This window comes from Sinocyclocheilus rhinocerous, unplaced genomic scaffold, assembly GCF_001515625.1.
Source record: "Sinocyclocheilus rhinocerous isolate Xijiao unplaced genomic scaffold, SAMN03320098_v1.1 scaffold2386, whole genome shotgun sequence".
In the NCBI taxonomy this organism is placed as follows: domain Eukaryota; kingdom Metazoa; phylum Chordata; class Actinopteri; order Cypriniformes; family Cyprinidae; genus Sinocyclocheilus; species Sinocyclocheilus rhinocerous.
The window spans coordinates 14,669-37,245 of record NW_015623807.1 but is presented as its reverse complement, the minus strand read 5'-3'; the positions used below and the strand labels follow the sequence as shown (position 1 = coordinate 37,245).

Sequence of the window (22,577 nt, the reverse complement as noted above, 5' to 3'; positions counted from 1 at the left end):
TAATCACTGAAGCTGTATACACTGTGAAATGAATCTCTTACTTAGGCTACATTGTACGTACATCTGCGCTTTGTTGTTTATAATGAGAGAATTTGCAAGAGTCCGGAATTCCGTCAGCGAACGCGCGCGCACTCAATAAAACTGATCTGTTTCAACGATGACTCATCTGAACGCCTCTGATTGGCCATTGCATTGCTAAGCTCAACAGAATTGTGTGTGATTGGTTCAAATGCGCAACCATGTAAAAACGCCTAAAATGAAATACGGTGCAACATGAGCAGATCTTAATTTAATGCCGCAATCGACACTGTCTATTCATATTCACTTTGTTAGCAACAGACGTAATAGATTTAATTTATTTGTGCAGGGGCATTTTAGTGCCATTTTTGCCCCAAGTCCACACACGCTCCGCCTATGCTCCTAAACACAATATCAGCCAAACATCATATTTTTATATTTCTATTCTGAATGCCTGTAAAGTGGGATACTTTCTGATTTCTGTTGTTTTAAAACATGACATAACATGAACCTAATGTGCCATAGCATCAATTCGTGTCTAACATGATTGTTTCAGTATAGGGACTTTCTACAAACATTTCCTTGAATAGACACATACATACAGTATTACTAAAAGCATATAAAATCATATAAGACATTTAAAAATTAATGCAATTCAAATCAAACTAAACTCAGCTTTTATATTAAATGTTTTACATATAACCAGAGTCAATAGAGACGACTGGCCAATGAGACCTCTGCCAGTCTGACATGTACGTTTCCCTGATTAGTGCAACCACCTTCAGGACAAATATCAAAGCCTCAATGCGGGAGCAGCATCTATTCACTGAGCGCATGGATGCGAGCTACTGTAGATATTCTTGAATCCATAATTTTATTTGTCAGTAAAGTGCTCGGGATGTGATGCAGCGCTGGATGCTGCAGGCAGGATGCGCAGAAAGATCAAGGACAAAGAGAAATCAGCCGTGAACTGTGAGTATCACCTTACTGTACCTTTAAGACTATTTGATATATAATCAACTGTACGTAATAAATAGAGTGTGTTTTAAATAATAAATAATAAATATTGTATAAAAACAAAAGCGATTCGTGGATGTGATTCGAAACTCACCTAAATTTTGACGCATGAAGACGTAATTTTAAATTCCGGTCGTCATGTCGCGGTAGACGATGGAAATGATAGGATATAGGTTGTTTTTCTGGAGGTCTGCGATTCCTCTAAGCATCCTTCTGAGGCTTGGCTGCGATCTTTAAAGGGCGAGCGCTGCTGACGCGCTGCTGTTCTCTCCCCGTGACGTCACGAGGGATTTCTGCGTTTCTGCTGCTGCAAAACACATGCAGCCACATGAACACCCCTCGTTTATTCCTCAACATCCCGTTTTATAGTGCCTGCCAGGCATACAGACTTCTTTCATACTCTCTTTAGCATATTATTCAGCTTTAGTTGTGTCAAGTCACCTTTAGGCTATTTCTATAGCGCTTTATACAATACAGATTGTTTCAAAGCAGCTTTATAGGGATAAACGGTAAAATAATGATTCAGAGATGCAAAGCTTTTGTGAAGTTAAGACATTAAAAAGTTAAATAGACTGAATATTTACTATTAAAAACGTAAACAGATAACAATGGCGTTATTGTAATATTTGCATGCTGGACTGTGATTGGCTTTATCTTTCCCGCATAGTATATTTAGACATTTATAAGTGTCTATGACTTTACAAAACCTGAAAAATATTGCCTTCTCAGGAAAAAAACATTCTCAAAATGGGATGAATGCAAGTTTTATAACGTAAAGTTTCATATATGATTAATGTTTGATACAAAATACATTCTCAAACTGTAAACAAATGTATTACTGACCAGAAAACAACATAAAAACATATTTTTACGTGTACGTAAATGCATATTACTATTATAAAGAAGAGATATAACATACATTTGGAGCTGTGAGTCAGAAGTGCATACTAGCATATACTACTCTACTCTTAACATCTAGTCTTATATCGTTCTATGCCAAAAATACTAAGATTAGTATGCTAGTATTGGTATGTGTCTCATTTCGAGGGCTGCGCCCTCCGAGGTGCTGCATTTGTCATCTACATACATAATTTATAGGCTGTCTCTTGTCAAAAAAGCAACTATTATAAAACTGACTGTTATTCCTCATGGGGCGTAAATTACTGTAATTTGATTTCTTTATTACTATGGAATATAATGGTTACTTTTCTGAAAAAATACAGCCTCAATGACATGTGTGGCCAACAAATGCGACCTCCTGAGCCTTTGAAATGAGACACAGCTACAGTAGGGCTGTGCAAAAAATCAAATGCGATTTTCATGCGCATCTCGTCAGTAAAGCCGGTTCTGTGATTAGTAGTAAATCTCCAGCACGTGCTTTCAGATGGAGCGGCATTTACTACACAGAGCCGTAGATCACTGACAAGCTACACAAAATCACGTTCAAAATCGCAGGCGATTCATTGCCGATTTTGAACGCGATTTTGTGTAGCTTGTCGAGATTCGCATGAAAATTGCATTCGATTTTTTGCCCAGCCCTAAGCTACTGTCATCAAAACCGGTCTGTATATGTAATGGCAGAGGCTTTTCCCCTTTCTTTCAAACATTTGCTCAGTATCTTGCAATGGGACACCTCAGGTGTGAAAGACTTTGGAAGCTCCTTAATCTGTGCACTTGGCATGGTGCGACCCAAAGTAGTGACTGGACTACAGCGAGAGCGATCTCTGGCTCAACCTCTCAAGCCTCAGGGATAGAGAGCAGTGGATATGTTTGTCTGCCATATAAGCAGACAGAGCAGGCGATCTGTGAATGCTGCCAGATCTGCAAAACCCCAGAGCGAATGGCTTGTCCCAATGCTGCTTCAAACGCTAAACCATGGGGAAAGGTGTCATTGACGGCAGCTAGGCCTGTTGCCCTTCTAAAAATAGATGGATACCTTGACTGCAGTATTTGCAGGAGAGGAAGGCATAACATTTGCCCATAACAACATCTGTGATGTTCCCTCATGAGCCTGTCACATCCGTTCCCCCACCTGTAAAAAAGCAGAGGGTGTAACCCTAAACCAAGAGATAAAGCACGCTGTGTCCCAGTTCGCCTACTTATACTATGCCCTAAAAGTATGTGCTCGTTTTGTTAGGAAAAAATACATAAAGTCAAGTCAAGTCACTTTTATTTGTATAGCACTTTATACAATACAGATTGTGTCAACGCAGCTTTACAGTGTTAAACAGGAAAATAGTGTGTCGATAATGCAAGAGGACAATAGAAATGTCAGTTTTTCAGTTAAAGTCAGTTCATTGATGATTCAGTGATGTCATCACCCAGTTCAGTTCTCTTTAAATAGCGTTTGTGCAATCAAGTCAACAATGCTGCCAGAAATTAAGCGTCCCTAACTAAGCAAGATAAGGCAACAGTGGCAAGGAACCAAAACTCCATCGGTGACAGAAATGGAGAAAAAACCTTGGGAGAATCCAGGCTCAGTCAGGGGGCCAGTTCTCCTCTGGACAGATGAAACCAGCATGGTGAGCTTTAATACCAGGCTGCAACACAAGTCAGATTGTGCAGAGGACTCGTCTGGTTCTTGTGGTCTTTGCTAAGGATTTGTGCCAATGGCCGACGAGGTCTTTGCAAGAGTGTGCCAATCATCTTTTCACAGTTAACATCCTTATATACACAGTCCACATTCTAGTTTATTTAATTTATGCTATACTCAACAATTCATCCTACCATATTGGAGAGAAAAGAAGCATGTTGATTCTCCAGTCGTGGTTCTTTCATGCTGAAAACTCACCTTATGTGTTTGCATAATGATGCCCAAATTAATGTCCAAATGTATTTTACAAATATAGCTCAGAATGTGTGTTAAATCCTCCTCCAAAGTGCAATGGGTTGTTGGCAACATCAGCCATTAGAGAGTGCATGAATCTGCACTTTGAATTTCCATTAGAAATAGTAGATGATCTGGGTACCTTTGGGATACTCATTTCAACATGATTTGAAACACATTAATTCTAATTTTGAATACAATTTATGACAGATGCAAACTGGGATGTTTTTTTTGTTTTTTTTTTGCCCATCAGATGTTGACAGCACCATCTATGGAACCAGCTCAACAGAAATCTCCTGCTTGATCAATAGGCTTGGAGAGTATGTTCTGAAAACTCTTGGGTTCCACAATGGTGTCCACAGGTTGCAGGCTTCAGTTCACAATGAAACCCCTTCTATCAACAGTGGCATAGCATCTGTAGGGGAATCCGCTTAAGTTTCGGAGGTAGAAATATCCTCCCTCTTAGGAAAAGGGATTATATAGAGTTCCACTGGAGGAAACTCAGAGGGGTTTTTACTCCATTATCTTCTGATAAAGATGGGGGATTGTGCATGATATTGGATTTGTGTGCTCTAAACATGTATGTAAGAAAGCATGAATTCAGGATGCTCAAAACCCTCACTTGCTCTGTTTGTTTAGGCACAGACTAGTTCTCAACGATGCCTCACATGAGCATTTATTATGTGCACAGGAAATAATTTTCTTAAGTGTACAGATTTTTTTCCTCTTCTATTTGGGCTCAGCCTTAGCATCTTGCATATTCAGCAGGTACATAGAAGCAGCTTTATCATCACTGAGAGACAAGGATCTCAGGATGCTGGTTTTGGGTGATTATCTGCTTTTCGGTCACTCACAGGAACATTGTGCCAACTGTACAATTTGAAAGGACAGTGGTGATGAGTCTCTGAGTTTTTGTTCAGCAACTTCCTCTGCCTTATGGGCATGATGTTCTCGTCACTGACATTAGTACACTGGACACTGGGTTAGATCAGGATGAGAGATTTTCGGCAGTGAGTGTGTCAACAATTGATCCCATCATGAGACCTGTCCATGGTACTGAACTCATGAACTCACCACATTCTGAACTGCTGGAAAGTGTGAATATCAAGTTCTTAATTTTAAGGTTAGTTATATTACTTGCTTTAGTTTCAGTCAAGCAGGTAGGTGAGTAACATGCTTTGTCAGTTTACCCAGCATATCTGAGCTATAGTAAGGGTTCGCTATTGCTTACCTTCTGAAGGTCAGTGCTTTGTGTTATAACGACACTGGAGTTACATGCCAAAACTCTTTATAACTGCACTGGAGTTTCAATTTTTCCAAAAATGTATTCACCCTCAGGCCATCCAATATGTAGATGAGTTTGTTTCTTCATTGGAACAGATTTGGAGAAATTTTGCAGCCAAACAGCTGATAAAAACATCACAATAATCCACAAGTAATCCACATGACTCCAGTCCATCAGTTAACATCTTGTGAAGTGAAAAGCTGTGAAAATCCATCATTAACTCTTTTTTTGGACTGTTTGGGCTTGTAAACGGTGATTGATCTGTGCAGATTTCTCTCCTGATTCAGACAAGACGACTTTTTTCACTGGAGAAAGCAATATTATGGATAGAGGACTCATATTTTAGCTGAAAGCAAATTTAAGGTTTGAGGTTAAAAACATATTTTCACTTCACAAGACATTAACTGATGGACTGGAGTGGTGTGGATTATTGTGATGTTTTTATCAGCTGTTTGGACGCTCATTCTGAAGGCACCCATTCACTGCAGAGCATCCTGAGACACTGATGCAGTGCTACATTTCTCCAAATCTGATGAAGAAACAAACTTAGATGGACTGAAGATGAGAAAGTTTTCAGCAAATGTTCATTTTTGGGTGAACTATTGCTTTAATATCCGACTGGATGTCACTGTGCCTTCAGTAGCTCATGCAGTTCCTGAAGTCGGTTCGCTAGAGTAATGAGAGGTTACAGTATCTGTCATTCTGTTCAGGTCTGTTTAAAGGCTTCAGAAAGAATGCATTACAGGAGTTGGCCATATGTTTCCTATAATGAGATACCAAGCGAATGTTTAGAGAATCTGTTCTGTTCTCACATACGCCAGGTATGAGCTGTGTCTATCTGTATGTCAACAACCTAAAATGACCTGAAGGACATGTGCTAGCTCTCAGTCTAGCTCTGATAGACCGATGGGCAAGTGTTTCAGATTCGTCACATGGGTTATCAATGGAGATCTGAGTTTCTGTGACAGATACAACAGTGCGCAGGGCATAAAGGGCATACACTCTACAGGTGACGTCCAAGAAAAAAAAAAAAAAAAACTTGCTTAATCATCAGCACAAACCTGAAAAACATAAAAAGAGGCATGATGAACATTGGGAGACTTTACAGAATTAATAAAATGTCACTTTTGTTTTTGCAGATGTTATGGCCAAATATACAGCTCAAGCACAGCTCAGTGCACACATAATATATCAGAACTGTTTGGGATATCAAAAATCTGTTCATCATTTAAAAATGTCTTGGTGTACTGTTTGATCAACATGATTCCCTTAGGAATATGTGATTTTTACAAAACCCATATGGCGACTTCCTGGCAGAGCTAATGAGCAGAATTTGTAAGTTGTCCTGCTTGACCAGAACAAGTTTGGTACATAAATAGATTATTGAAAACTTTTAATAAGATGCTATAAAATAAAAATAAGTTTCCTTTTGAAAACATATTTGCATTACAGCTTTCAAACAGTAAAATGATAACAGACCGGAGTCTAAACTACAGTACATGTGGGTTTGATCAAATCAACTTTGATCAGTTTAGGAAAATAAACGGCTGCTAACCACAGCGTCTATTGGTACAACAGATGTGGTTGTTATGAAGGAGTTTCAGTTGAGCTCAAGCATTGTGCTGCCCCCTGTTGACAACGGATGCAACTTCACAAACCGAGGCATGACGCTTTGCGCATTTAGAGTGAAATTATTTTGGTGACTTTTACTTACAAATTCAGTGCATTCCTCAGTCAGCATATTAGAAGGATTTCTGAAGGACCATGTGACACTGAATACTGGACTAATGATGCTGAAAATGCAACTTTACCATCACTATATATATATATATATATATATATATATATATACATTCAAATTGAAAAGTATAATTTGAAATTGCAATAATATTTCACAATATTACAGCTTTCACCGTATTTTTGATCAAATAAATGCAGGCTTGGCGAGCAGAAGAGACTTAATTAAAAACACTTTTGAAAACTTTTGAGAAGTACTGTACCTCAAGTGCATATCCAGAATGCTCAGAAAGAAAGAAAGAAAGAAAGAAAGAAAGAAAGAAAAAGAATTGGTCCCCACTTAGCAATCATGAAGCGTAAAATGCGATCCAGGATTCAGAGTTTAAATGTCACTTTGTTGCGAAACTCTCAGATGATTGTTCTTGCAGCTGTAAGGCACAACTCTGCATTTCTCTCTGCTGCTAGAATGAAAAACCCTCTGTGTTGGCATGTGTAGCACAAGATATATTATTTGAGTGTTTCTTATATTTGTAATAATGATCACAATTATAAAATACATGTCATATTTATATCATCTCAGCTTGACATTCAGATATAATGCAGAACACCTTGAACTAAAGTAAACAAAAGTAAATTTGCACAGTAGCCATCACAGCTGGGTTCAGCTCAATGAACCACAAAACACATCTGCTCTTCCTGCTAGTCTACTGATTATAAACCTGGCACATATTAAATGTTCATTTATAGTTTGGTTCATGCATTATTTTATGGGTTTTTATTATTTAATTATGTAAGTTGTGGCTTACATGCTTCATAATTTATTGAAGTTTTTATTAATTGTTAAGCAAGCATTGCTTATTTGTTATCATATTAAAGTATTATCTCAATAGATAATTAGGAGGATTATTAGGTATGAATGAACTGATTAATACAAATCATCTTGTTTTAATTTGAAATCACTTTATTTTTTGGTTTGGTTTGTTTTCAGTGTATTTTGAATGTTACAAACTGTATATAGCATGATGTTTGTTTAATGCCAACTTTAGGAAGATGAACATTTTAGCAAATCTCATGGCAACTAAATATCTGCTATTATGTGTTTTCGTTCTCAGATAGAAGAGGAAGTCAAAGATAGGACGAAAAAAAAAAATTGTGAAGGAAGTAGGCAGAAGTTTCTCAAAATGAGGAAGTCTACAAATAGTTCCATTTACTTACTGAAGTTTGTGTCAGTACAATAACAGCAACACGAAGGTGAAAACACCTTTCAGCGCATCAGTATTCACCCATAGTTTCAGTTTACTCTTAGCACTAGTGTTCCTGAACCGGCTTCTTTTGAATTATCCACTGAGTTTTTGGTCGTACCACATCCTGTTCAGTTCGACAGCAATTTGAACATGGTGTGTAGTCACTGTCCAAAGTGAGGCGAACCGAACGCTTTGTAAGGTAAGAATGTGTCTATTTCTCTGCATGTAGTATTTGTTGTATGCGTATGTAAGATTTTGTGCTCAGGTATGATGTTAAACTGCATGAATTCTTCAGGCTGATTGAATTAAGTGTGAATTAAAGCAATTAAGCGATTGATGTGATGAAAAAATGACAATTTTAAATGGCTTCTCTTCAGATATTTCTTATTACTTCTTATATATTCGTGTTTCTTATATTGTAAATCTTAATATATTGATATGGAATCATGAAAATAAAAGGAAAAAGGTTCTAGTGAATCTGTTTAAATTATCTGTGTAATATCTCACTTTGTTGTGGCATTACCTGATCTGTCATTATTTAGTTACTTTGAAGTAAAAAAGCAAAAAGCAAAAAGTCAAGCTGTTCAAGAATATCAGATGTTTCTCTGTCTTATTGTGGACCCACAGTTCGTTTGAAGAAGGCGATTGTTTGTTTTTGATTATTGATTAAATTACAAATGTATTTAATGGATTTGTGTTAATAATTCAACAACAATTTTTTAATGATTGCATAAAAATCCTGAATATTTGCATTCATGTTTTTCACATGTAAACATATATAGCGAGGTCCAAATGTCTGAATTTTGGTATTCACAATGGAGATTTTGTAAAAACATTATATAAATATAATTTAAGGTGGAAATATCCTGAAAGTTACAGGATTTTGAAACTTTTACAACAAAGATGTTATGACAAACTTAACTAACATAACAAATGCTAATAAATTATTGCGTTATAATATCATTTCTAATGAAAGAACTGTATAATTTAGAAACTTTTCCCACTATTGGTCTTACCTACCTATAACCTATATATATGTGTGTGTATGTGTGTAATATATACATTATAGTCCAGAGTTAGCTGATTATTATTATTAGTTTCTAACACAAAGCAAAACTAGTTTGTAAAACAAGATCTTAATAGCAACCAATTTATATACCTACATCTTAATATAGGGCATAATATTATTATGCCATCATTTTGACTCAACAAAACATCCTAATAAAATGCATTTTATGATATCTCCCCAAAATGCCGTAGGTCTAAAATGCAGAACTAGTAAAATTCCCACATTACATCATTTAAAGCTTGCACATCTGACCAGTGGCACATGTCTCTGTAGCTATACATGGTTGATCACAGCCATCGTGCTGCTTTGCTGCATTTAGGGATTTCTGATGCAATTCACACAATGCTACAACCACATTTTCCATCACAAACCTTTTATGCTTCGCTGTCAGGTTACAATGACACTGACACGGGCTTCTTCTTTATGGAATCTTTTGTGGTTGAATTTGATGAATCTACTTCGACTCAGAATCTGCTTGCTTCTCTTTCATGCATGAAAACGAGGCTCTGAGGTTTTGTATTAGCGTTTGCGTTTGAGGTTGCTTTTTAGTGAGTAAAAAGGACAGAAGATGTGTCTTCTGCTTGCTTCATTTGGCATTTTGACTGATACTTCAGTCACATTAATTCCTCATTATTGATAATAATGGGAAAATGAATGTATATTTCTATAGACAAAATGAAGCAGAATGAAAATAAATAAAGCAAACTGTAATGCTGAGAGAGTGTACTGTATTTCCCTCAGGCCTGGCTTTCGCTGACCACTAGATAACAGGTAAACAAAAATGTAGGACAGTCATATCAAGATATATTCATTTAAACTGGGCTTAAATTGCCGAAATAAATAATTAGTTATGAGTTTGCATGGACATTATTACAATTCATTTAAAATGATTATGATGCCAGACTATTTTGTGAGTGCGCTCTTTTTCTTTTTGCCACAGCGCTTGTCACTTATGTATCAACAATGTTGTATTAAGCAAATTCTCTCTTGAAGCATGAACTCACTCATTTCCATGTCAAGTGCTCAATTGTGTGACCTTGCTTTAAGTCCATGACTTGAGCGGTTTCATCTGGTTGGCTTATAGTCATCTTTAAGTGCCTTAAACATCTCCTGGGTGTGGGCTTAAGTTGTAGTCGAGGCTGAATGTTATTGCAAAAGATTTGACCGCTTCCTCTTTCTGCGTGAACTAGTTTCTCAGTGGCGCATGCCTTTTAACTTCTTACACAGGTTAGAGTTTCAAAAAAAGCTTTTACTTTTTAAGTTTCTTTATGAACATTGACATGCTGAATATGAAAATCACTTTACTTTTTGTGTATCATTAACAGTGCTCATGAAAAAACTATATATGTTGACAACTTGTACAAGCTATTCTGTTATTACTCCTGCATAAAAATGACATGGTACATGCATTTAACATCAACAGTTACCAAAACTTCAGAAGTGTCCGTTGGATGATTTATTTTTGTCTTTTATGACTAGTCCCACAATGTTCTGGAATGTTCCAGAAAGCACTCGATTGTTTCAGAAACTTCTGGAATATTAGAAAACATTCAGGAATGTTAGATCACTAAACTGGATGTTCTAGAATGTTCCCATCCTTGCAAATGTCTTGCATGTCATTTAAAAAACATGCAAAATTAGTACAAAAACCAATGTTTCATAATTAATGATAGAAGTTCTCAAATGTACCTGACCTAATTTACCAAAATATTGATGCTTCGTGAAAATAAATTGTATAATTAGCACCACGGAATTACAGAAGAACCATAACAAAAAATTTGAGTGAAACAAATTTTCATTGCATTGTGAAGGAACAGACAGGCAGATTAAAATGAAACGCGAAAGATAATGTTAAAGATAACAAGACGTTAGTAAACAGTGTCAGGTGTGAGTGAACAGAACAAACAAACAAACAAGTAAAACACAAAAAGAGTGCTTCCTGCATTGGTACAATATTTCATTTCTTTGAAAATGTATTATATTTACAGTATAATGTAATCATGGTTAATTACTGTAGTTGGGCACAACATTCATTCATAATGCACCACAGTCTTGAGTGCCTTATTGCCGTTACATGGTTGTATATTACATAGTGTTGGGGAGTAACTAGTTACATGTAACGGAGTTAAATGGTTAAATGTAACTGTAATCAGTTACTGAGAAAAAATGTGTTAAATTACAGTTAGCTATGAAAATGTTAAAGATTACAAAGGGGGTTACATCTGAATATTTTCACACACACCCACATATAGATTTAATTGATTTCTTTCCCAAATTGCATTGACTGCTTGAAAATATGAGACAGCAATGTTTCAGGAGTTCAGGACACAGAATAGGACACGTTTATACGATAACTGATTTATTTCCTATTTGGGTTTATGTATATGTTTTAGTTTTTTTTAAGATTTACTATTAGATGCCTGTGTTTCCTGTCATAGCTGTGCAAAGATTAGATTTCAAAAACAGTATCATAGCTATTAAACTATATCTTGTTATTATTTCAAATCTGTATTTAACCTCAGAACGGTCTCAACGTAAAAAGAGGTGCTTTTGTGGTGGCTGTGCTTTAAAATGAAATGATTATAATCTTAATTCAAGTGATGAAGGATTTCGAAAGCCTGACAGTAATCAGCGCTGAGTCCTACTGTAAGGTTAAACCCTGCCTGCTTTAAATGTTTCAAAAAGATTAACAGAAAACATTTGTTAGAAATTTAGAAAAGTAATCAATAGATGAGGGTTTGCTTGAAGCCTCTCACTGATTTTGACTACTACTACAAAAAAAAGAGAAATGATCTACACATGTCTTTTTCAGGTTATTAGCGGTCCTCTTAGCTTTGGCAGACGGTTGAGCAGATATGGCGGACAAGGTGCAGGTGCTGCCGTACTTCTTCGGCAACATCACGCGAGAGGAGGCGGAGGAGTACCTGCGGCAGGGAGGAGCGGGGGACGGCCTGTACCTGCTGCGCCAGAGCCGCAGCTTCCTCGGCGGGTTCGCTCTGTCGGTGGCCTACGGTCGCCAGCTCTACCACTACACCATCGAGAGGGAGATGAACGACACCTACGCCATCGCCGGTGGGAAATCCCACAGAAACCCCATAGATGTGATCGACTACCACTCGCAGGAGTCCGACGGGCTCATCTGTCTGCTGAAGAGGCCCTTCAACCGGCCCAGGGGCACAGAGCCTAAAGTCGGGCCCTTTGAGGACCTGAAAGAGCAGCTCATCCGGCAGTATGTCAAACAAACCTGGAATTTGCAGGTTGGTGTCAGTTTAAAACTTAAAACATTTGGTAACCCTTTAGACATTCTGCTAACTATAAGTCACTTTGCAATACTTTGAAACACTGTCTGCTTAATATCTGCTAACACTTCATTCTGATGGTCCTTCAACACACATTCTACTGAGTATAAGTAACTTTGCACGTCAACTTATTCTGTTAACCCTAACCTAACAGACTAATAATACTCTAATGAGAGCCAGCTGACATGTAGTTGCAAAGTTAGTTACAGTTAGCAGAATGTCTAAAGTGGACTATCAAAATGATGTATAACCCTTTATTTAATAGCTCAGAGGTTGCTCTTTCATAGCTCAGAAAACTATAGTATTTGCAGCACACTTTCATGGTAATTCATAACTTTTTGGCAGACTTTCATGAATTTGTACAATCACTTTTTTTTTATGTTTTCATACAGTAAAATCTGTTTGCGCTCTATTGACAGTTAGATTTAGTTAGATTTTATTTCTAAACACGTTTGTGTATAAATCAGATTGTACAAAGTGATACAAATTTGCCAAAATGTAAAATAGTTACGTTTTCTCATGAGTTTGGTATTTGAGTCATTAGTTATGCTCAGAATGAGACAATTGTTGCAATGGAGTATTGAGCTCATGTATTTACTATTTATAAACCGGAGCACTTGTTAACGTTAAATATCTTTGCAAAAAAGATGCATGAACTACAACTACATCTTGTACAAACTTGTCTTATGTATATTATATGTTCAGAAATAATACAAGGAAAATGCTTTTTTTTTTAAATCAAGGAATTTAAATTATAAAACAGATAGTTCCGGTGCTTGATTCTGATTGGCTGAGCCGCGTTCGAAGCTGTTGTAAATGACTCTACAAAGTAACATACACCTTTGTTTACGTTTGTCTGTTGCTCGGCAACCACTTTGTAGCAACCACAACTGTTTCTGAGGAACTACATTGTTTGGTGGAAGAATACTGTTTTTATTAATATCATTACACTTTATTTGCTCTGTTTTATTTTGTGAAACATTACTACGTATATGGAATAACCGTTTTATAACAGCAATAATCCCCGTGAAGCCGTGGTTTACAGTGAATTTATAACAGCTAAGGGGCCGTTGTTAGGCACGACGCAGAGTATTATTACTTTTTCTTTGTCTTATTGTGCATGAAACAACTTTATTTGGCTGAAGTTTCAAATCCTTCTTTCGTTTCCAACTACTTCCCTCCAATCCCCTTGCTCATTTTGGTACACTGTAAAAATAAAGTATGTTTTACAAGAAAATACTATTTCAGTCTTTCTACTTCAGAATTCCATGTTTAGTTCAATGTGGTACTTGCTGTTTCTTTGTAATTAATTTACGGTGAAAATTACATTTTGCATGTTAAATATACCACTTCAGTCAGAAGTACAGTATGTGAGATTACGAGAATAAAATAAGCTGTGAAAATGTCATGTTTCACTTGTCGCAACAGTCTTCACACATATTTTTGTTTTGTTTTGTGGAGCCAGCTTTTGAACATTTACATCAATTGTGAATGCATTTATTTAATGCCCCTATGCTGCATTAAAAAAGTCAGCACAAATGCGTATTTGTTGGTGTAAGACTGGAGCAGTTTCTTAGCTGTGTTTGTGGTGTGGCAGGGCTCGGCTCTGGAGCAGGCTATCATCAGCCAGAGGCCTCAGCTGGAGAAACTCATCGCCACAACGGCTCATGAGAAGATGCCGTGGTTCCATGGCAAGATCGACCGCGAGGACTCAGAGCAGCGGCTGCTCAGGAGCTCATACGTCAACGGCAAATTCCTGTGAGTCTCATTCACTTGTTATGCAAGTTCAAAAAAAAAAAAGAGAAATGGACTTGGACTATTTTATTTTCTGCTTTTCAGAATTACCCAGAATACATACTAGCTACAGTACATAATCTAGAGTTACACTACCGTTCAAAAATTCAGGGTCAGTGGGATTTTTGTTTATTTATTTTAAGAAACTACACTTTTATTCAGAAAGGATGCATTCAGTTGATCAAAAGTAACAGTAAACACTTTTACATTGTTACGGAACAAAAAGAAAGATTCCAAATAAATGCTTCTCTTGAACTTTCAAAATCTAAGAATCTTGAAGAAAATATATCTCAGTTTCCAGAAAAATATTGGGCAGCACAACTGTTTTCAATATTGCTAATAATCAGAAATGTTTCTTGAGCAGCGAATCAGTATATCAGCATGATTTCTGAAGGATCATGTGGCAATGAAGACTGGTGTAATAATGCTGAAAATTCAGCTTTGATCACAGGAATAAATTACAGTTTACACAGAAAACAGGTATTTGAAATTGTAATCATATATTACAGTGTTTACTGTATTTTTGAACAAATACATTTGAGCAGAAGAGACTTCTTTCAAAAACAGTCCTTTGAAAGGTAGTGTATATTAAATAAAGTTCATAAAAATATGTAATTGTTTATAGTGTATCAGTATTTGATTTAGTTTGCCAATGAGGCCAAAGTAAAGCAATGTTTTTATTTTTGCCTGAATCACATGAGCGTAAGTCATTTAGTGTTTTGTTTAAATTATAACATGTGCATGAATTGATTAAGATTTCACATAACATTTTGGTTACACTTTATTTCGATAGTCCACTTTAGACATTCTACTAACTATAAGTAACTTTGTAACTACATGTCAACTACATGTCAACTAATTCTCATTAATTTGCAACTACATGTCTACTAACTCTCAGAGTAGACTGTTAGGGTAGGTTTAGGGTTAGTAGAATAAGTTGACAAAGAAAGTGTTAGAAGATATTAAGCAGACAGTCTACTAATACTCTACTAACTGCTAGTTGACATGTAGTTGCAAAGTTACTTACTGTTAATAGAATATCTAAAGTGGACTATCGAAATAAAGTGTTACCAACATTTTTAGTTCATCACTAATATAAAAATTACTGCTTCAAAACTACACAAGGCAGAGATTAAATTGAGCAGTGGATCTGAGTAGGAGCGCTGGGTGAGGCATGTGCCAGGGCTTTGGACTGTAGCGCCACTGCTCTGAAGTGAAAGAAGCAAGGCAGCGAGAGCTTTCCGCTGTGACAGTGTTTGAGAGCACTTCCTGAAGTGACCGAAGACGGAAAACAAGAGCAGGGCTGGGTGGGGGTGGTGTGTGCTTGCTTTAAATAGTACACTTAAAACACACGTATGTGGTGTGATAGTCTACAGAAAGATGGAAGAAGAAGAAAGTTTGCTTACAAGACAAATGTGGCTTTATTATCATGAGAATCGTGTCATTAGCTTCCAATTTCCTAGTTTTTACCAAAGCTAAAACATGTCTATATTCATCTTTTTTAATTATGGCAGGTTTAACTTGCTGTTTATTTTTTATATTTGCATTTCGATTAAACGTTGGTTTAACAACTGCATCCACACTGAATCTCAATAGCGAATCTTAAATGTTTTGAAAGCGCTGGGTGAGGCATGTGCCAGGGCTTTGGACTGTAGCGCCACTGCTCTGAAGTGAAAGAAGCGAGGCAGCGAGAGCTTTCCGCTGTGACAGTGTTTGAGAGCACTTCCTGAAGTGACCGAAGACGGAAAACAAGAGCAGGGCTGGGTGGGGGTGGTGTGTGCTTGCTTTAAATAGCACACTTAAAACACACGTATGTGGTGTGATAGTCTACAGAAAGATGGAAGAAGAAGAAAGTTTGCTTATAAGACAAATGTGGCTTTATTATCATGAGAATCGTGTCATTAGCTTCCAATTTCCTAGTTTTTACTAAAGCTAAAACATGTCTATATTCACCTTTTTTTTTTTTGTATAACTTGCTGTTTATTTTTTATATTTGCATTTCGATTAAACGTTGGTTTAACAACTGCATCCACACTGAATCTCAATAGCGAATCTTAAATGTTTTGAAAACATCAGTTTTTCTCCTCCAGCTCCATCTAGTGTTGATTTGTGTAGAGTATACTGTAATCAGGTGACAGTTTGAAAGAGCCTCTGTAAATGGCTGTGGATTACTCTCTATCCTCCTCTTTCCTCCTGACAGAATTAGACAAAGAGAAAACAATGGCAGAAACGTGTCCTATGCGCTGTGTCTCCTGCATAATAACCATGTCATGCACTATCGTATTGATAAGGACAAGGCTGGCAAACTCTCCATTCCTGATGGGAAGAAGTTCGACACACTTTGGCAGGTAAATAAATCCTGTCAAGAGACTTCAGAGCAGATGATGAGCAGACTTCAAAGTCTTTACATACATTGATCAAAGGTGACAGTAAAAAACCTTCAGAATGTTACAAAAGATTGTATTTGAAATAAATTCAATTCTTTTGAATTTTTTTATTCATGAAAGAATCCTGAAATAAATAACTAGCAGCAAGAAAAAACGAACTGTTTTTACATTCAGCAAATCAGCATATTAGAATGATTTCTGAAGGATCATGTGACCAGTGTTTGGGGGTAACGCATTACAAGTAACGCGAGTTACGTAATCAGATTACTTTTTTCAAGTAACTAGTAAAGTAACGGCATTAATATCTAGAAGAGGAAACTAAGTAACGTCATTAGTTACTTTTTTACGGAGTAACGCAATATTGTAATGCATTACTTTTAAAAGTAACTTTCCCAAACACTGCATGTGACACTGAAGACTGGAGTAATGATGCTGAAAATACAGCTTTGATCACAGAAATAAATTAGATTTTGACATATATTTAAAAAAAGAACATTTATATTAAATTGCAAAAATATTTCACAATTTTACAGTTTTTACTATATCTTTGATCAAATAAATGCAGCCTTGGTGAGCATAAGTGACTTCAATTAAAAATCATTATGTTTATCATTATAGAAAATAAAGACCTCAGATACTTAGCAAAAAGTGATTTATTATTTTTCAGGCTTGTCTATTGTATATGTTATGACCCACTGTCCTAAAGAGAATTGTTTTGAATGTGGTGACCAACAGGACAAACGCCATGTTTTATTTAGATTTCCTGGTTGAGTGGCTGCGCATGATGCATGGCATCAAAGTTTTAGCAAGGTAAATGCTACAGCTAGGCCATTAACTAGTCCTCAGACACATCTCTCACGTTGTGTTTAGGAGAAGCTCTGCATGGTTCGAATGAGGTGGGTGAGCAACTGTGCATTGAAAGTGTATGTTGATGTAGAAATAGACTGATATCTGTGGTGCGTCACAACTTTACTGTGTAGCTTTTCAGAGGTGCGCTCTTTTGGAGTATGTAAAGAAATTATATAAACACAGCATCCTATATAAAGCTATACAGTGTGTTCATAAATGATGTATATTCTTTTCAGATGAAGCCTTACCAAAGAAACATACACAAAACACTAATGGTAGTTTATCGGCCGTTGGTGAAAAACAAAGTATTCTGTGAAACAGGCCTCAGCTTGAGAAACGTGACCACAATACTCTGTGATACTGTGAGGATGTCCAGAATCTGACTTTGATGTGCACTGTGTTGTGTGCTATAGCTGGTAGAACATTATACGTACAAGCCTGATGGCCTGCTCCGAGTGCTAACCGAGACCTGCCCGAGACCATCACATAACTCAGAGGTAAGTACAGTCCCATCTCGAACCAAACGTAGCAGTGAGAATGTGATCTGATATATGAGCTTGCTTTAAAGAAAAGACTTTAAAGTGCACTGACATGTCAGACTATAGAAAGCAGTCACATTGAGGACTGTAGTACTGTTTAAAACATCCACAGATAATTGTTAATTGCTTCACTGAAAATATATATATTTTTAAAAACATACACACATTTAAGGAAATTAAACTGTTCATTAAACTTAGTGTAAGTTCTTGCTAGTGTGATAAAGTAAAGAAGTGGTTCTCAACCGGTGGTTCGTGACCCAAAAATGTTGTCACAGACAATAGGGAAAGACCATGTTAAATGCAATAAGAAAAAGGAACTAACCATAATTTACAGACATGGTGATGATGGGAAAATTACTATCCAAGAAACTATGCATTCATTCATGAAAGTTTTGTTTTCCTCCAAGCAAGCAAAAGTTCCCTCGAGAAAATTGTGTTCGCTTTGCAAAAATGTTGGATTCCCCCAAGAAACTTTGCATTTGCTCACAAGGAACAGAAACTTCCCGTTCGCTCACGAAAGTTTTGCGTTACTCAGAGAAACGTTGCATTCCCTCACAAAGAACACAAAGCTTTTGCAAGCAACTGCAAACACACCGAAATATCATTTTTCCCCCAAGACCATTTTTTCCCCATCACCGTGTCCTGTTAGGGTCTCTGTATCATCTGGCTCAGCAGCAAAATAAATTAAAGCTTATTCCATTTCCTCATCCTCAAAAACCTGAAAACCCAAAAACCTGATGCAGATTATGAATGATTAAGTTAAAGACGTTGTGAAACCAAAATGGTACGTTTTCCGCTTATTGAGAAAATTACACACTTTCTTATACGCCTCATTAATTAATTTATGCAGTGTATGCATTTGATTTTAAGGGCATTTAACCACTTCTGCTCCTGTGTTGGGTTAAATCTGTGTCCTGAAGTAAAGCCTGCTGAGAACCACTGAACTAGGCTGTGCCAATCCACGTAACACAAGGGCCACTGCAAATGCTATCATGTCAATGTTGCTGAATGTGCACTGAATTCGTGAATTTGCAGAGCTAATTACTGAAGACAGTATAACGCAATATTAATGGGTCATGGATGTATAGCATTAAACATGAGCATCAAATAGTGTAGGATAAAAATAACCTAATGCTCTTTAAAATTGTGGTTTCTAGCAAGGTGCCACAGGTGGGATTCTCTCCAGAATCAAATCATACTCCTTCCCCAAACCTGGCCAAAAAAAGGTGCACTAACACACCCCTCTCCTCCTCCCTATCCCCCACTGACAGTGGTAGGACACCCGCCTTGCTTGCGTGTGGTTTTTGCTTCTAACTTCGCCCCTCTCTGATCTCTTCCTCCATTCACTGCCCTGTACATCACATCCAATCTATAACTACTCACATTCATATAGACACATAGATATAATCAATTTCTGATTTACACTCAGAATTAAATTAAAGGGTTAGTTCACCCAAAAATGAAAATTCTGTCATTAATTACTCACCCTCGTGTTGTTCGAAACCCGTAGGACCTTGACTCTCCCATAGACAGCAATGTAACTACCACGTTCAAGGTCCAGAAACGTACCAAGATGATCGACAAAGTAGTCCGTGTGTCATCAGTGGTTCAACTGTAAAGTTACGAAGCTACGAGAATACCTTTTTGCGCAAAGAAAACAAAAATAATGACGCCAGATCTGGGTCAGCGCTGGCGCTGCCACACACTCGCGTCATGGTACTGTCGTGAACGCGCGTCCAAAGTGACGCAGTAGAGACGAAAATGTGGAATAAAGTCGTTATTTTTGTTTTCTTTGTGCAAAAAAAGTATTCTCGTAGCTTCGTAACATTACAGTTGAACCACTGATGTCACACGGACTACTTTGTCGATCATCTTGGTACTTTTCTAGACCTTGAACGTGGTAGTTACCTTGCTGTCTATGGGAGGGTCAGAGAGCCCTCAGATTTCATCAAAAATATCTTAAATTGTGTTCCGAAGATGAACGAAGGTCTTACGGGTTTCGAACAACACGAGGGTGAGTAATTCATGACAGAATTTTCATTTTTGGGTGAACTAAGCCTTTAAAAGAATGGTTGTGCATTATTACCATCCATTTGACACATTTTCACCTTGATTGCCTATCCACCTTATTTGTAACATAAGTGCGGGCGCAGCTATTTTTATTTTGAATGTGCAAGGCTTACGATGCAATTCGCTTCCAGTTATTTTAGCTCTACTGGTATTTGTTATCGTATTATTTTAATTTATTATCAAAATCATGAACACTGGTTTGTAGGCAAAAAGTTTTACCTTTTACTGCACTTTTTTATTCTTCTAGTTATTGACCAATAGCGGCTAATGAATCGGAAATCTCGCACATTCAAAGAAAATAGCTTACTTCTGCCTTGCAAAATAAGGTGGATAAAGGATGTAGGTCAGGGCACATTTGCTTGAATTTATTTTTATTTCTGTAGCTGAAAGTTTTTATAATACTATTATATATCCTATAGTATTTTAGCATATTTTAACTAAACCAGGAGACCAGCTAGTACAGCTTAGACTGGTTTAAGATGTTTTCTCAGCAAGGATTTGAAAACCTAAACCATTTCTCTTCAACAGTAAAAACAAAAACTGTAAATGTATTTTTATTATGCCAAGCTGCATTGGGAAGGTTGGTTGTAGTATTTACTCACTAATTTGGCATGATATGTTTTGAGTGGTTATTTGGCTCTTACATTGTTGATATGAGCTCAGATAGTAGCTATTTACGCCCATCAAGCAACATAGAAATTTGGCAATATAGAATGTGTGCTCACAGATGTTGCCTTCATTTGAATTTTACAACAGCTATTGCATCTTATCCAATGGAAAATTAGATCCAGAACTATACATTTGATTAGATATTAGTTCAAATGCATTTGAATGCATCATAGTACTTCTGGCACAAATGCTGGTCCAAAAGGGAGGTAGGATAATTTTGCTCCCTTTTGAGATACGTCTGCCTGACGCCAAAGTCTTCTGGAATTAGTCTGCTGTACACTTTGTGTGAGAAGTGCTATTTAAATGACTCACAAATTGCGGCTTATGTCGAATGTTTCAAATCAGTCATCAAATCAATCCGCTTGCACCTCAGGGTTTGAACAAAAGCAATGAATGACTTTTTTTCTTTTTTGGAAGAGATGGCAATCATTTGTGTTGAAATTGTCTAGTTGCTTTTTCATCTTCTAACAGGTGCCATTACCCCAATCATGCATCCATATTTTCATTCTCCTTCTCTATCACTCCTTTTTAATGATATAAATGACATAATTATCAATCCTATCTGCAAGAGATCTCTTTTTTTATTTATTTATACACTACGTGTTGGCTTTTGACCTTTTGGAAGAAGGTTCTCCTCTTCTTCATGGACACTGATCGCATCACGTATAATGAATTGCCATTCATTAACCATTGAAACATCTCAGTAAATGCAATTATGCATTTGATTCTGATTTAAGGTGCCATGAAGAACACAGGAAAGTTTGGTTTGACCCTGTCCCTCTGTCCCATTGATGCATGCAGGCATTTCAGATAACATGCCTGTGTCCTATCAGCTTTTTCTATGCTAATCCGTTATATGTAATCTGTTCTATGCTAATAATTGTGTTCTGTGTTTATAGGTTCATACTGAAAATCCCTATAACTTTAGATCAAACATCAGAGGTGAACTTCCTAAGCCTAATATCTTCAACAACACAGGTTAGTTGACTTGCTTCAGCACACCACCACTTGTTTAAATGATCTTTAAGTCTAAAATCGTTCTCTTCTGACTAAACGCTCACACTATTGTTTTGGCAGAGGCTATGCCAATGGACACACAGGTGTACGAGAGTCCATATGCAGATCCTGAAGAGCTGCGGTCAACGACAGTGAAGCGGAGCGACCTGACTCTGGAAGATGGAGAGTTGGGCTCAGGCAACTTCGGCACTGTCCTAAGAGGAGTCTACCAGATGAAAAAGTTAGTCGACCAAGAGGATTTTTTTTATTTTAAAGGGGTCATATGATGCGATTTCAATTTTTCCTTTCTCTTTGGAGTGTTACAAGCTCTTGGTGCATAAAGAAGATCTGTAAAGTTGCAAAGACTAAAGTCTCAAATCCAAAGAGATATTCTTTATAAAAGTTAAGAGTCAGCCACGCCTACCTAAAACGGCTCGTTCTAACACACCCCCACATGTCTACGTCACGATGTGGGAAGATTTGCATAACACCGCCCAAATGTTCACGCAAAGAAAGAAGGCATAACTTTTATTCTCACTGTAGTATTGTTGCCGCTGCCGCCATGTCCTGAAGACGCTGTGTGCTTCGTTGTGAAAGCGAAACTACTTTGTTTGGTCTTCCAAAAGAGGACAATATCCGCTTCGTCATGCCTAGAGCTGATCCGTGCTGATCGCTGAGGAAATACATCAACTTCGTGCTGTGGATCACCGGATCGGCTTTCACCATGGACGAAGCAGAGTCCAGCCCAGGGTCGTCACATGTGATTGCCGCAAGCCC

At 37.2% G+C, this 22,577-nt stretch overlaps 2 protein-coding genes across 5 annotated transcripts in view; one reads left to right on the top strand and one right to left on the bottom strand.

Annotated features, from left to right (window-relative positions):
• LOC107736992 (GTP-binding protein Di-Ras2) overlaps positions 1-1,222 on the bottom strand; it is a 2,740-nt gene extending 1,518 nt beyond the window's left edge. For both annotated transcript variants that reach the window (XM_016548384.1, XM_016548393.1), the window contains exon 1: positions 1,130-1,222. The gene's annotated coding sequence lies outside the window, so the exon portion shown is untranslated. The remainder of the gene's footprint in view (positions 1-1,129) is intronic.
• Positions 752-22,577, top strand: part of LOC107736968 (tyrosine-protein kinase SYK-like) — a 35,812-nt gene continuing 13,986 nt past the window's right edge. Inside the window, exons 1-8 of one of the 3 annotated variants that reach the window (XM_016548368.1) lie at positions 752-990; positions 12,010-12,454; positions 14,094-14,254; positions 16,491-16,638; positions 17,940-18,023; positions 19,223-19,291; positions 21,704-21,782; positions 21,882-22,041. In XM_016548368.1, the coding sequence (XP_016403854.1) occupies positions 12,053-12,454; positions 14,094-14,254; positions 16,491-16,638; positions 17,940-18,023; positions 19,223-19,291; positions 21,704-21,782; positions 21,882-22,041 (1,103 nt within the window). In that variant the 5' untranslated portion in view covers positions 752-990; positions 12,010-12,052. Of the gene's footprint in view, positions 991-8,134; positions 8,328-12,009; positions 12,455-14,093; positions 14,255-16,490; positions 16,639-17,939; positions 18,024-19,222; positions 19,292-21,703; positions 21,783-21,881; positions 22,042-22,577 lie in introns of those variants that run through there. The other 2 variants (XM_016548362.1, XM_016548375.1) reach the window with 2 other exon arrangements.